We start from the raw sequence: 16,022 nt of genomic DNA, 5'->3' as shown, positions 1-16,022 counted from the left end.
ACTTTGTACTTATTAACATTCTAAATAATGCAAATATCTGCATGAAGGAAAAATGCCACTTGTTATAGAAGATAATCATCATCCTGCATTGACTGTACACCTAAATATAAGGAAATATACTGATGTAATAAGAAACGAAGCTTATTACTCTTATAATTTTTAATAAAGCTTGCAATAAATATGTCGCGAAAAGGAAACAAGTTGAGTTCCATTAAAAATACCTTCTGAAGTTCAAGAAGAAACTTAAAAATTGAAACAGTAAACAAATCTTTTCAGTACAGGCACTAGTTCCACAGATTTCATTAAAACATCTCCAGCAATTGTGAAGAAACCCACTGCATGGCCCCCCTTCCAAATACAAAATTAGAATCCGTAGGAAAACTATTAGTGGGTCCTCCAAAATCAATTACATTTCCTTGGCTATTTACGGCATTATTACCTATGGTGCCGTTACCTTGATTTAACTAAGAATTTAGCAAAACATTCTCCTGCAATGTAGATGAAGGCAACAGCGGAAATATATTAAATGCATTAGCAAAGCCTGTGTGACGCACTGCATAAAATGGAATATATATACCCTGTCCCAGCTAAGTGTAGAGCAGGACCGCACATATCGGCAGAGGAGGAGGAGGACAATCGAGTGGTGAAAGCGCAGTGTTGCCACCCGTACGGTCCAGACCTTAGTTCGTACGCTAAATGCACGGCTTGTCAAAATTTGCTCTTGCGGTTTTATCCCTAATATTTCCCTAAGAAATTCTTAAACCAATCGTACGGACCTGGAGACAAAAATACGGTTCGTTTGCCACGTGCGTTCGGTATTATCTTTTTCAAAAGTTTGCAACGCTGCATTGGAAATCGGGTAACTCCCGTTACACAATCCCGTTTCTCTCACTGTTCATTGGTGGAGCTATCTCGCGTCACTACTTGCGCAGAGACTTGTTTTCGTTTGCTTACTCCACAGTTATCTGGGACAGAGTGTAGATCCTGAAATGCACATTACAGTGCGTTATGTGTGTTGCAGTTACATACACATTTCAATGGCATAAACTGTACACAACCCCCAAAAAGAAGAAATGGATAACACCATTGTTTCCTTTCAAGCTTCTTTTTTCTTCATTGTAATGGTCTACTACTCAATCTACCTTGAAATACCCACGACAATTTAATAGTAAGTATCTATATGTAAAAGTTAGTTCCGTGGATGCAACTTGCACCCTGGAACTCCCTTGTGGTCGCCCCTGCTTCAACTTCATTAATTGAAAAATAACATTGTGCTTTTGTTCAGCGATAGTCTTGTTGATATATTTTTTCACAATCTGAAGACTATGAACTCGAAAGTCAGTGTTACATATTGCTAATACTTTATGCGTAACAAACGCCTTTTCTAGCGGAAACATTTGAAAGATTCTTCGTATCCATCTTATGTTTTCATCTCTTTGCAGGTCATAAAGTTACCCAAGGAACAGTTTCATGGCGGAAACCCGAATTTGGAATATGGTTTGCAGGAAGAACCTCTTCCAGTACAAAGTCGGTAAGACAAACTGTGTGATACTATTTTCTTCAATAACAGGTCAGCCTCATATACAGAACTGAGTATCCAACTTCCTGACATGGTACATTTGATTTGTGAGGTGATTCTTTCCCACTACTCCATTCTCCGATTCTTAATATCAGAAATAAATCTCAATTCTCCGTACTGAAAATGTAGCACTTTCTACATCTTGGCATGCAAATATCTAATAGGAAAGTAATGTGTGGAAAGAGAAAAATTAAGGATTTGTATCGCACTCTGGAAATTTCGTAGTTTTTTTTTCAATTTGAACTGATACGAGGGTCACTATTTATATTTTGAGCCTAACAATGAAAAAACAGGAATTTGGCATTGAAAACTGCTTTATTGTTTTTCGAAGTATTCTCCTTTAAGGTCAATACACTTTTGCATTCGTTCGAACCATTTGTCAAAGCAGTTTTTCCAATCTTCTTGAGACACCTCCATAATATGGTTTTTGAACGCATCAACGGCGTCTTCCGCCGACGAAAATCGTTGTCCACGCAATTTATTCTTGACATTCGGGAACAAGAAGAAGTCATTTGGTGCCAAATCAGGACTGTACGGCGGATGACCCATCACGAGATGTGTGACAGCTGGCATTGTCTTGATGAAGAATGATCCGACGGCGATTGTTTGTTTTCCGTATTTGACCGAAGACCTCTGGCAAATAAATTGTTGTGTACCATTCAGAGTTGACCGTTCTACGTTCCTCTAAAGGCACAGTTGCCACATGACCAGTTATCTCGAAAAAACAGGCGACCATTTGTTTCGATGTGCTTCGAGCGCGAACAACTTTTGTTGGATTGGGTTCATCTTGAAACACCCATACAGTCGACTGCTGTTTACGTTCCGGCTCATATGCATATATCCATGATTCGTCACCTTATATACGTCTTTTGAGGCACCACGATTGTATTTATTGAGCATTTGTTTGCACCAATTGACGCGAACGTCTTTTTGAGTTTTTGTCAAATTGTGTGGGATCCAACGAGAACATACTCTGTGTGATCAAAAGTATCCGGACACAACGCGAGACGTGTGTTTATCATAGAGAGCGACACAGTACTGCCATCTACCGTGTGGAACACATAGTCAGCCAACTCAGTAGTCTGCAGACAGTGTGAGACAGCAGTATGGGATGGTCTGACGAACTCGAAGACTTTCAACGTGGTCAGTTGGTTGGGTGCCACTTGTGTAGGACGTCTGTGTGTTAGATTTACACCCTCCTAAACATCCCTCTGACCACTGTTTCCGATGTTATAGTGAAGGGATGTGTAAAACCAAAAAGCGTGCAGGCCAACCTCCAATGTTGACCTCCAGAGACTATCGAGTGTTGAAGCGGGTCGTACAGCATTATCGTCAATCATCCATTGCCACCATCACACAGAAATTCCGAACTGCATCAGGATCTACTCCAAGCACTATTACTGTTTGGCGCAAGGTTCGGCAACTTGGTTTCCAGCTACCCATAAATCAAACATTACACAGACAAATTCCAAACACCGCCTCGTGTGGTGCAAGGAGCGTCGAAACTGGACCATAGAACAGTGGAAAACCGTTGTGTGGAGTGATGAATCACATTACACAATGTGGCGATCCGATGGTAGGGTGTGGGTGTGGCGAATGCCTGGTGAACGACATCTACCAGCCCGTATATTGCCGACAGTGAAATTCGGAGGTGGCGGGGTTACAGTGTGGTCATGTTTCTCCTGGAGTGGGCTTGGCCCCTTCGTTGCTTTACAAGGCAATGTCACGGCACAAGCTTACGTTGACATTTTAACAGCTTTCATGCTGCCTACCGTCGAAGACCAGTTCGGGGATGACCATTGTGTCTTTCAACACGACCGAGCACCCGTCCATACTCCAGGGCTTGTGGGGGAGTGGTATGACGACAACAACGTCCCACTAATGGACTGGCCTGCGCAGAGTCCTGATTTGAAACCCATAGAATATCTCTGGGATGTTTTGGAATGCCGATTTCGTGTTAGACCACACCGATCCACATCAATACCTATTCTCATTTTGGCGCTCTGCGAGGAATGGGCTGCCATTCCCCAGGAAAGCTTTCGGCACCTGATTGAAAGTATGCCTGTGAAAGTGAACGCTGTCATCAAGGCTAAGGGTGGTCCAACACTGTATTGACTGCCGGTGTTTACGATGGAGGGTTGCCCAAACTTCTAGTTTATTTTCAGGTGGGTGTCCGGATACTTCTGATCACATAGAGTACCTTTCTCACAGCTAAATGATCATGTAATATTTTATATATGCTGGTAGAACTAATGCCTATGGTTGCCTCAATCTCACAGTATGTCACATGACGATCTTGCAGTATTAGGTTTTGCACAGCATCAATGTTTTCTTGAACAACAACTGATTTTGGACGACCTTCGCGAATCTCGTCGGTGAGCGAATGGTGGCCACGATTAAATTCGTTATACCAGCGTTTCACAGTGGCAAAGGATGGGGCTTCATCGCCAAATGTGGAGGTAAGTTGATCGATGCACTCTTGTGTTGATAATCTTGATAATCCACGGCGAAAATCGTAAAAAATCATCGCACGAAAATGTTCACGTGTTAATTCCATATTATTGTTGTCGCGCAATCTCCAAGGCAACATAAACAACACAAATTAAGCTATTGACAAAACATTTGAAGTACGTTATGGTCAATAATGCCAGACGATTCCGTGCAAACGTCAAATCGCGCCTAACTTCAATCAGTGTTGCCAAGGCTCAAAATATAAATAGTGACCCTCGTATTCACAATATTCATTAATAATCCCAATATTGACTAAAGAATAGCTTAGTCGTTCTGCTACTTTCAAAGCCTCATTAGCGTAGTCACCGTAACTCTCTCTCTTAACCTTCCCGATGGTTCAGTGGTTACGGCGTTGCCTTGTAATCAAGAAGTCCCGGGTTCGATACCCGGTGGAGGCACACTTTAAATTGTAGGTGCAGTCCCGATTAGCCTTACTGTGCATAAATTGACTTAAAACACCAAATGAAAATAAAAACGAAAATCACCGTAACTCTCTACAAAGCCAGAGGATGCAGGTTCGAAACCTGTTGATGCGTAGATGTAGCATTGCATTCGTATTATTACCCCTCATCTTCATTGTCGCGATTATCGCAAAAGGTAACAATGCGACGCAAAATTACCCAAACAGAAGCTTGGAATCAGTCTGAATATTGGTTACGTTTGATACGTGATACAATTGTCTGAAAAATCACCTCCTGTGATGTAATACGTTTTTTGAATACAGACCATTTGAATATCTGATAAATACGTCTTCTGCGATGCATATCTGTAATGATTGCAATACATGTCGTTGTTGCGAACAATAAGTAGTTTCACGTTCACCACACTCTTCGGTTGTTTAGAAATCGTAAGGAAGAAGGATCTCTAAATTTCCGCTTTCACGTGTTAATGAGACTTTAACGTAAGTTCAGTGTAGGTCATAAAACAGACTTACGTATTGGTATGATATCTTTGAACGTCATGAAATCTAATTCCAATAGAATACGATACTACTATTTACGTTCCTGTAAATGTTCACCGTTAGTCTGGAGAAAATAGATGTAACGAAAATTTCCGTGTTTCCTTGAGCAGAGATAAGGGGCGTAATTTTAGCAAGCACCAACTCCCCAACTCCTTCGATCAGTGACCTTCACTGGCAGAGTGACTCACAGCAGGGCTGCATTCGTTCCCGTGTGCGTATGAATCAGGTATTTTTTTTTGTTTGCTGATTGTATTGTTCCAATCCACAGTTATATCAAGCTAACACGTCAATATTCTAATAAAATATGTAGTAAACAAGTTATGAATTCGGGAAGGAAAAAAGTTCACAATTTCGTAAACAAAGTCGAGAAGTTCTCCATTATTGAAATGTAAAAGATTTCTATACACCGGGAATAGACAGAAGTGTGTGCCTTATTTATCCAAAGACTGTTTATGTAATTTCTGGAATGAAACTTGTTACTTCAAACAAATTACCGACACTTATGGTATCGACAAAACTTCACAAAGTAAGCATTTTTATACATATATCCGGACTTTTCCGGAACTAGTAAATCGGGAAGTAAATTCTGAGTTGGGACTCGATTTTTTTTTTCAAACATCCGGTAGCAATCGTTCACACTCTTTCTTTTAAACATACTTCTCCGAGGAACCACGTTAGCTCAGACTTCCCTCAGATATTCTGTTTATCCATCTAATTTTAAGTTACGTGATGCAAAAAAATATAAGACATTTTCAGATACAACTCTAAAATGTAGGACACGTCCGGAAATAAGAATGGTTCTTATAGCCCTTTTCTATTTTCTTATTTATCGTCATTTTTTGTCACTTTTTCCTAACCCGAATGATGAGGATCAGTGATATGATGAAATTGAGGAAGGGGCACTCACAAAGAACACCCATACCCACGACGGGATTCGAACCCAGGACGTTAGACATCGTATCTCACTGAGCGAACCACTTCGTCACGGATGAAATTCTTATAGCCCTAATCGTTCCACAAGCATTTTCCCTATCTTTAACTACACACGAAACATAAAGATCAATCTAAATAAGCAGGTGCCAGGTCACACTCTAACCGTCAAAAAACATATGCATGTGAAAATGCAAATAATATTTTTTAGGTAGTTGTGATTTATTATTGTACAGGGTGAACACAAAAACAGTCCCTGGTTTTGAAAGTGTATACTTTTAATACCAAAAGTAGTATTCTGCGGAAATGTTCACACTAGTTGCATAAACTCATAAAGTTTTTGGTGGTGTTCATTGGAATTACAAACACTCAATGTGCGCGCTACCTGTTACGCGGGAAACATCGAGACGGTAATCCAGCTCCAACCACACCTTCTCAAGCGTATCTGGTGCGATGAAGTTGACATCTGCACTGATGCGTTCCTGAAGATCATTCAGGGTTATGGGTAGTGGAGGTACATAGACCTGGTCCTTCACGAACCCCCAAAGGAAAAAAAGTTACAAACTGTCATGTCCGGTGATCGTGTGGGCCACTTGCATAGATTTTCATCTTTGGGTCCAGCTCGTCCTATCCATCGGTGTGGGAGGTTGTTCAGAAAGCTGTGTACAGATTGATGCAAGTGTGGGGGCGCTCCATCTTATTGTAGAATGTAGTCAACTCTCATGGAAGGTCGCCTCATCACTAAAAATTATATTTGTCAGAAAGGTGTCCTCGTCCTCCATTTAAGTGTGGATAGTCTCGCAAAACTCACGTCTTGTCTTGTGGATATAACGTTTGAACCAATTGCAGCCGGTACGGCTGAAACCGCAAAAAAAAAACGCTTCCGTAAAATCTTACTTACGGTTGTTTGTGGCACCTGCACTACCTGCTAGCTTGACGTGTTGATTTCCTCAGGCTGCGTACAAAGGCTTCTCGTGCACGCTCCACAATTTCCTCAGAGACAGATGGTCGGACAGAATGTTCATTCCTTTGATCACAAATGTTTTATGCCACTTCAAAATGGATTTGTGTGTTGGTGGATCAACATCAAACTTCCGTTTAAATGCACGGTGCACTCTCACAACTTGTTTTGGCAAGTTCTAACACGCACCAGCTTCTTTGCTGCGGGGTGAACGCCATTTTCTATGTCACTGCCCTCTAGCTGCCGAAGTCACAACTAGCGATTGTAAAGAAAGATATGAAAATATTTTCAGTTAACTATGCTTTGGATATCAATTTAATCAATATATTCAAGTAACTATTAATTTTATGACATCTTGAAATCAGGGAGTGTTTTTATGCTCACGCTGTATATTTAGGAAATACATTAGTGATAAAATGACGGAAGTAGAGGAACAATTATAATGAAACACATGGAAAATTTGCATTTCTTGCCGAACAAGGTTCCGAGTTCGAGTCCAGTCATGTGTTTAATGTAATCATAAATCTTCGTCATGAATAATTAAACTACAGAAGAAGAAAACTGAAGCAATTACTAATAATAACAATAACAAAGCAAATCTGATATTAAAGTCCTGGCTTGGAACCACATATTCCATCACGGGGACTGACAATTTACGTAGGTGTAGACACGCTTCGTACAATTTGATGATATCGCGATTACATAATAGATGTGCATGAATCATGCAGCCAATTAACTGGACCCCCCAAAAAGTTCCCATTTTTTTACTAAATTCTAAATTAGCATAATATTACATCGTAGTTTACCTATTCATAATGTGCGCCGCTTTGGTGCACTTGGTGGATTGTTTCGTTGGTTGGTTGTTTTAATTAATTTTGCATTAATCAGCATCAGGTTAATCGCGGAAGGGAAAGTGGAGGGATAATGACAATGAAGCAAAACGATGGTGCCCTTGGTTCTCGATTTAAAAAAAACTCTTTCCACATGCAACTGAGTCGCTGAGTAAAATCGCTGAAAATGTAATTTATTAATTTAGCTTATTTTATATTGCTTTTCTAGCACTTGCGTCAACTAAGGCAATGAGGATGATAATGAAGTTATGAAATGGATGATAGAACATGATGATCCATGCCTTACACAAAATTCTAAGTTAGGACTAATTAATATCGATTCATCTTATGATTTGTCAATTAGTTGTTTTTAACTCTAATCTTTTTCAAGGAATTCTGGGATGACAGCATGTGTCGCGTGATGATGATTTGATGAAAACCACCACTTCAGTGAACTTTCTTGACAATGACTAATATCAGTAAGGAAAATATTTCCTTACGAGTAGCTGTTGTTATGAAACCAATTCCTGAAACATTTTCTGGAGGTCTCACGGCATTCAGCTGTTGTTTGTTATGGCTGGGCCTGGGGGTATGACTCACGCTGCTGTCAATAATCAATCGTTCCCGAGAAGCCAGGTTCTCCAGACAAACCTAAGCGACAATTTTGTTATTTGGCTTGCATAGACAACAGGTTTTAAGATGTTACGATATCGTAGGTCACCTGGCCCACGAACTACTTTCTGTGACTGTACTACACATACGCTTATAATAACCAATCATCTCTCTCTTTCTCTTTACCACACGTACACAAATTCACAAACTTACACGCTAACACGCCTACATAGCCGAAAAAAATTGTATTCATTGGCGTATCTTTGATTAAATGATTAGCAGAGTATGCACAGCATTTGATCTTATTCTTCATTACCAAAGAGAAGCACACCGCAACTATGTCCTTAATGCAACCTTGAGTGCTGAGTGAGAAAGACTTGTAACTCCAGCACTTTCACATGGACTTGCGCGTATGCCTGTCTCGCATCAACGAACTGTGAAAATATTAAGATTTGCATTAAGACCATTCTCCAAAAACACTAAATCCGCTGACCAAGACAGTTTTATTTATTTATTTATTAATTGATTTGGTGTTTTAAGTCCACTTTATGCACAGTAAGGCTAATCGGGACTGGACCTACAGTTTAAAGCGGGATCCGAACCACTTGTGCCTCCATCGGGTATCGAACCCGGGACCCCTTGATTACAAGACGACGACGCTACTACTGCGCCATCGGGGAGGCCTATAACAGAGCCAAAGCTCCAATTACAATAGGCAATACATTGATATATACAATATAATATACATAAATATATAATACATGATACAAACACATAGTAATTATTACACAAAACCTTAAATAAATACGAATACAAAAAGTTATACAGATACAAAAGTTACACAAATACAAAAAATTACATACATATATTACAAATTTTTGAACAGAGGAGAAAACTAAAGGACAGAAGAAACAAAACATAAACAAGTAACAAACTATAAAAGCTTGATAATAATAAAGAAATTATACGAATACCACTATTTAAATAAGAAACAGGAATAATCAATACAAAGCAAAAGTTCAAATTTGATATGTATACAAAATTTAAAAAGATATAAATTGTATTTGAGACTATAAATATATCACTCTAGAATTGAATGTTTTATTTGTATATTATACCTAATATGATATTTAAACTATATATATATACACACACACACACACACACACCCACACCCACACACCCACACACACACACACACACACACACACGTAGTATATACAGGGTGTTTCCGTGACCGTGTTACAGACTTGCAGGGATGATGGAGATTGGCTCAAGTACCAATATGAGATAAGGGACCTATGTCCCGAAATGCACTTTAAAAAAATTATGAGCCAAAACTATTTGGGTGTTCCTGTGACAGCTTGTAGATTTAATATGGACGTTAATGCAGTGTATCGTAACACTCTAACACGAAATCGTTATAGTAATTGTTCATAATGGCGGCTCCAGCGTATGGAACTCATAATTCTAACTCATAATATTTGCCGAATATTTCGAAGAGAAGTAATTCTCCCTCCGCTGAAAAAGTCTAGGTGTTCGCAGCCAAAGTACATCTCACTCATTTATTTAAACAAACATAAAATTAATTTAAGAAGTTACATGGCGAGAGATACCTAGACGAAGGAAGTTATATTTATAGTGTTTGTGGATCTGAATAAGATCGGTGCAGGTGTGGAAGAGTTGAGATTCATAAGCCTGGCAGCCTGTTTCATGGAATGATTAACTAAACTGAGAGTGGGAAATGATTTGGTGTTTTAAGTCCACTTTATGCACAGAAAGACTAATCGGGACTGGACCCACAGTTTATAGTGGAATCCGAAATACTATGCGCCTCCATCGGGTATCCATCCACAGACCTATTGATTGAAAGACAACGACGCTACCACTGCGCCATCGTGAAGGGGATGAAATGCCAAAGGGAAGTGAATTTATACATACATACATATATATATACATACACACACACACACACACACACACACACACACATACATACATATATATATATATATATATATATATATATATATATATATATATATATATGTAGAGAGAGAGAGAGAGGTATGACAAGAATGGTGCCTATCACCTACATTATTAAACATCTACTTAGAAGAATTAGTAAGAAACTAATTATTTATTTAGAATAGGGATGTCTAATAGTAGGAGCAGAAAGATCTAAACGTATAAGATTTTCGGACAACATGACTTTGTTAGCAGTAAACGAGAGGACGATAAAAACTCAAGTGTATGCATTCGGGTTGAAAGTGAATGTGAACGAAACAATGGTTATAATTATTGGGATGAAAACGAGGAAAATTAACATGAGACTACGCACCCAAAGCATAGAACAACTTAAATGTCTAATTTGCTGTTAGATTAATTAGACTTATGGCAAGAGGTAATGCAACCGCCATCCACTACCCACTGCATCCAGATGATGTGCGTCAAGTGAAGGAATTATGATTAACATTATTTTTGTCATAGTTTATTTCATATTAAGTCTTTCCAGCAATTTTTCAGGAAGTTTTGCCGACTGTTCGACTGTAAAATTCGACGCTGTAGGCTACTGTATGCATTAATGCTTCAAATGCAGAGGTTTCAAGTAACAGTTTCCTTTGTCTCGTCAATTCAGACCGCAAGGATTTTATCTACGGTCAACATAGTCGTCTGCTAGTTGATCAAGTCATCGACAATTTTGCTGAATGTTTTCAACTTGTTACCATCCGTGCACAGACAGCTTGCTGCAAGCATGAAGCAAGCTTACCCTGGCAAGCTAAGTAGCTAGCAGCAAACTTGCCATGGCAAGCTATTAGCTGGATGCAAGCTTGCATTAAGCAATCTAGTTACCACAATTGGAAGTTGCAGCAAGCTTGCCAAAGCATGCTTGCATCAAGCTTTTCATAACTAGCTTTAAGCTTACAGAATGCAATGCTCGAAGTAAGCCATAATGTGTATCTTCATCTATATTTACATATATTTACACACACACACACACATCACACACACACACACACACACACACACACATATATATATATATATATACATACACACTATCTACCAAAAAGTAATTGGGCATCTTTACAAAATGGTTGTCTGGTGGTGCGAACCCTGTTAGAACCTCGTGGAGCCGCCTCTTGCTGCTATAACAGCAGCCACCCTGTCAGGCATGCTCTCGACTAGTTTGTGGAGGACGTCCATTGGAATGTGTCTCCATTCCTCTTGCAAGATTTCGCTCAGTTGGAAAATGGAATTCGGCTGCATCTCCCGAGACCCCACTCGCCGGTCCAATACATCCCGAAGGTGTTGTATGGGATTGAGATCAAGACTCTGTGCAGGCCACACCTCGGTGAACATTGAGAACATTGTTGGCGGCGTACCACTGCATAGTAACCTCCGAAACATGGCACGTAGCATTGTCATCCTGGAAGTAACAGGGGTCCATTCCGTAAAAACGCCACAAGGTTGGGAGCATTTCATTGTCTAGTATTGTACAGTATGCCTGTGAGTTCATTGTGACACGAACAACCACCGTAGTAAGAGAAAACCCCACACCATTACTCCACCACTACCAAATTTCCTGCTAGGCGCTATACGCTTTGGTAGAAACCTTTCCCCGGGTAGCCGCCACACCCATTCTTTTCCATCAAGCCGAAACAATGCGAATCTCGACTGATCACTCCACAGAACCGCTTTCCACGGCTCCAGTGTCCAGTTGCGACGACCCAAACACCACTTGAGACGCTGAGCTTTATTCACCTCGGTTATATGCGGCTTATTTGCCGCTGCTCTTCCGGAATATCCGAGTTGGTGGGCCTCTGTTCGTAATGTTCCAATGGAAACTAACGCCCCTGTTGCTGCGGTAAACTTCTGTCGGATGGTAGCTATCTCTGTGTCCTGTTTTTGACAATTTCTCGTTTTAGGGTACTCCGATCTCTGTTAGTCAGTTTTTTCGGTCATCCGGAACGTTCACCATTGTCACAATGTCCATGCACCTTCCACTTACGATGCACAAATGCTATTGTTGATTTGGGCCTGTTTAACTTTGCGGCTATGGCCCTGCTAGACAGCCCACTGAGGTGGCAGCCCTCAATTATGCCGTTATCAAAGTCTGATAGCTCTGCACTAAGCGCCATCTCTTTCACAAGTGGTTCTCTTGCTCACGGAACAACATGAAGGCCACACGAATCAAATTAGATACAAAATGATTCAAATTAGATACTAAATTAACCACCATCACAGGTGCACAATTACTTTTTGGTAGATATTGTATATCCGTATAAACATAGCTGTAATGTACATTGTATACACACATTGACATAAAAGCTAATTAACAACAAACACCCATGTTTGTAATGTCACAGTTGCTCTTTGCAGCTTATAAAAACTTTATATGCTCCACCAAAATAGGCAATAATTAGGATGAAAAGTTCCATGAACTAATCAATCTCAAACTATACACTAGTAATCAATTTTTCTTTGCAGTTTTTTTATTTTTTGCTAGTGTTAACCCGTTGAGAGGGTTATGCCCTCACTTCGGTAAGTGATTTCATTGTAAGTTATGTGTCTTTCATCATTTTGGATGGTCTAAGTGCTTTTTTATATTCCAGAATATTTTTCTTATTAAGATTGGTGATTCGTATGTGTTATCTTACTTTTGGGCATGGTTGAGAAGATTGTAAATATGGATTTCGATATTTGGAGTCGGAGTATTGTTGGTACTGCTTAGGCTGTAGTGGTGGGATAAATATGGCGTGATAACTGCGATGGATGATATATATCGTATTCGTGCTTCTGTGGGTCTAGATCATCTAGATAACATGAATACATGGTGAGCAGGTGTTGTAATGGCGTATAAATATGTGTAGGTGCTGCATATTGTCGGATATCAAGATGAATGGTATTCCAGAATACTGGGTTTTCGGATATCATGGTTTTGTTTATGTATCGTTGGCGAAGGCTCTCGACGTGATACAAAATAGTCGGGAAGGAAATTCTGACATACAGTAGTGCTGTGGGATAAGGTAATTTAATCCGGAAAGCCAATCTAAATGCGTGCCGTTCAAAGATTTCCAATTGGTCGTAGAAGGAGGCAGAAGCGTCAATCCAAGCAATATGCCCGTGAGTGATGGCTGGGCGCAAGAACATTTTGTAGGTGGTTAGGACTGTTGTCGGGTGTAATCCCCAAGATGTACCCACCAGTTTCCATAATAGGTTTAGGCGGTTCTTTACCTTCTTCTTTATCCTTTCTAAGTGTGGACGCCAGGTCAGTTTTTCATCTATGGTAACCCCAAGGTATGTTACGTGATTTGAAGGTAAGATGCGTCTCCCCTCTATTTTAATCTCCAAGAGTTTGGGGTTTCGGTGTACTTTGGAGCGACAGTGGGGAGGTAGGAAAACGACTGCCTGAGTTTTTGAAGAGTTTATTGATAGTTTCCATTGATTGCACCTGCGAATAAAGGAGTCTACGGCCTTTTGGAGTGTTTTATTAATGGATTGAACTGTTTTCCCAAGAGTTAGGAAAGCAGTGTGATCTGCAAATTGGAATACGTGTGTGCTGATATCCATGGTCGGCATATCTGTTACATACATTAAATATAACAGCGGTGACAACACAGACCCCTGAGGGACTCCTGTGTGCAAGAAGATGGGATAGGATGTTGCCGAGTTCAGAGAGATGTATGCCATGCGGCCTGCCAGGAACGAATGGATAAGGCGAATGTAGCATTGAGGAAGTTGGAATTTGTGGAGTTTATATATTAATCCCGAATGCTATACTTTGTCAAACGCCTTTTCGAGATCGAATAAAAGAAGACACGATGGCAAGGACTTGTTATAGTGGTTTGTTATAGTTGTTATCAATCTCAGAAGTTGGTCGTTGAGGCTGATGGATGGTCGGAAGCCTGCTTGATGTGCAGGTAAGAGCTTCTTGGATGAAAGGTGTTGGTGCAATCTGCGTACAAGTATTTTTTCAAAGATTTTGCTGAGGGTCGATGTGAACTGTATTGGTCTGTAAGAGTATACTTCGCGAACAGGTTTCGCGGGTTTGGCGAACAGCAGCATTTTGGAAACTTTCCATTCTGTCGGGAAGTAGCCTGTTCGTAGTATATAGATATATATGGTGGCTAGGATTAGCAGAAAGGTTCTTGGAGCCTCTCTGACGAGTCGGTAGGTTACCGAGTCGAAGCCTGGAGCAGTGTTTCTTTTCCGAGATATGGCGCATGTGATGTCTTCTGGTGTTATAGGTGAGGTTAGAGGTTCGTTTTCATCCATACTATGGTCATTGTTAGGTTTGAGAGCTCGGTTATGTGGGTTTGAGACACGTTGTACTGTACGTGATAGGGTTCTTTTGTGTAATGGTTCAGTTTGTGGTGTGAAGATACCTTGGAAGTGGTATGCAAAGGCGTTTGCTTTCTCTTGGTCGTCGTCTACGGATTCCCCATCGACTAAAATGGGATATGTAGTTCTTGACCTTTTCCCTGTGAATTTGTTAAATTGCTGCCAGTATTTGGATGGATGGGATGTATCAGCCAATGTATTGCACGTTTTTATCCAATTCCTTCTTTTATATGCAATGATATAGTTTTGTACCGTGCGGAGGAGTTGTCTATGATGCCGTAACGCTTCAGGATTTCTTGTTACAACATACTCTCGGAAAGCACGCCTGGAGGCTGAAATCAGTTTTAGATAGTTCGGCGGTAATTTTGGTTTATATAGATTGATGGTTTGAAGTGGGATGGTACTTTTCGCAGCTTCATTTAAGGCAGAAGTGAGTAATGGGACTACATCATCCAGATCCCTATCGTTTGTTGGCGTATCTGCGTTTTGCACGGCGTTTACGATTGTAGTACGATATTTTTCCCAGTCTGCTTGATCGTAGGAGTACCTTATTATGAGAAAGGGTTTGTGAGGAGTTGGTGCAGGTGCGTCAACTGTAAAGATTATAGGTGCGTGATCGCTACCAATGGGTTCAAGTACATCCACGTTGCTATTTGTAAGGAGGGAAGTCGATGTAAGTACAACATCTGGAGAAGTACTGCTGATTGGTCTAGATGGTTCGGAAGTTGGTGGATCTTTGCAGTTTTTTTTTTTTTTTTTTTTGCCAGTGTTAACCCGTTGAGAGGGTTATGCCCTCACTTCGGTAAGTGATTTCATTGTAAGTTATATGTCTTTCATCATTTTGGATGGTCTAAGTGCTTTTTTATATTCCAGAATATTTTTCTTATTAAGATTGGTGATTCGTATGTGTTATCTTACTTTTGGGCATGGTTGAGAAGATTGTAAATATGGATTTCGATATTTGGAGTCGGAGTATTGTTGGTACTGCTTAGGCTGTAGTGGTGGGATAAATATGGCATGATAACTGCGATGGATGATATATATCGTATTCGTGTTTCTGTGGGTCTAGATCATCTAGATAACATGAATACATGGTGAGCAGGTGTTGTAATGGCGTATAAATATGTGTAGGTGCTGCATCATGTCGGATATCAAGATGAATGGTATTCCAGAATACTGGGTTTTCGGATATCATGACTTTGTTTATGTATCGTTGGCGAAGGCTCTCGACGTGATACAGAATAGTCGGGAAGGAAATTCTGTCATACAGTAGTGCTGTGGGATAAGGTAATT

The 16,022-nt window shown here is 40.2% G+C and overlaps 1 protein-coding gene across 1 annotated transcript in view; it reads left to right on the top strand.

Annotated features, from left to right (window-relative positions):
* LOC145982514 (52 kDa repressor of the inhibitor of the protein kinase-like) overlaps positions 1-1,535 on the top strand; it is a 58,712-nt gene extending 57,177 nt beyond the window's left edge. The window contains exon 4 of the mRNA XM_083115966.1: positions 1,443-1,535. Coding sequence (XP_082972092.1) covers positions 1,443-1,535 — 93 coding nt within the window. The remainder of the gene's footprint in view (positions 1-1,442) is intronic.
* Positions 1,536-16,022: the final 14,487 nt, after the last annotated feature.

This window comes from Lepisma saccharinum, unplaced genomic scaffold, assembly GCF_977018435.1.
Source record: "Lepisma saccharinum unplaced genomic scaffold, izLepSacc3.1 HAP1_SCAFFOLD_216, whole genome shotgun sequence".
Taxonomy (NCBI): Eukaryota; Metazoa; Arthropoda; class Insecta; order Zygentoma; family Lepismatidae; genus Lepisma; species Lepisma saccharinum.
The sequence above is the reverse complement of the archived record's forward strand: the minus strand, read 5'-3'. Positions and strand labels throughout refer to the sequence as shown.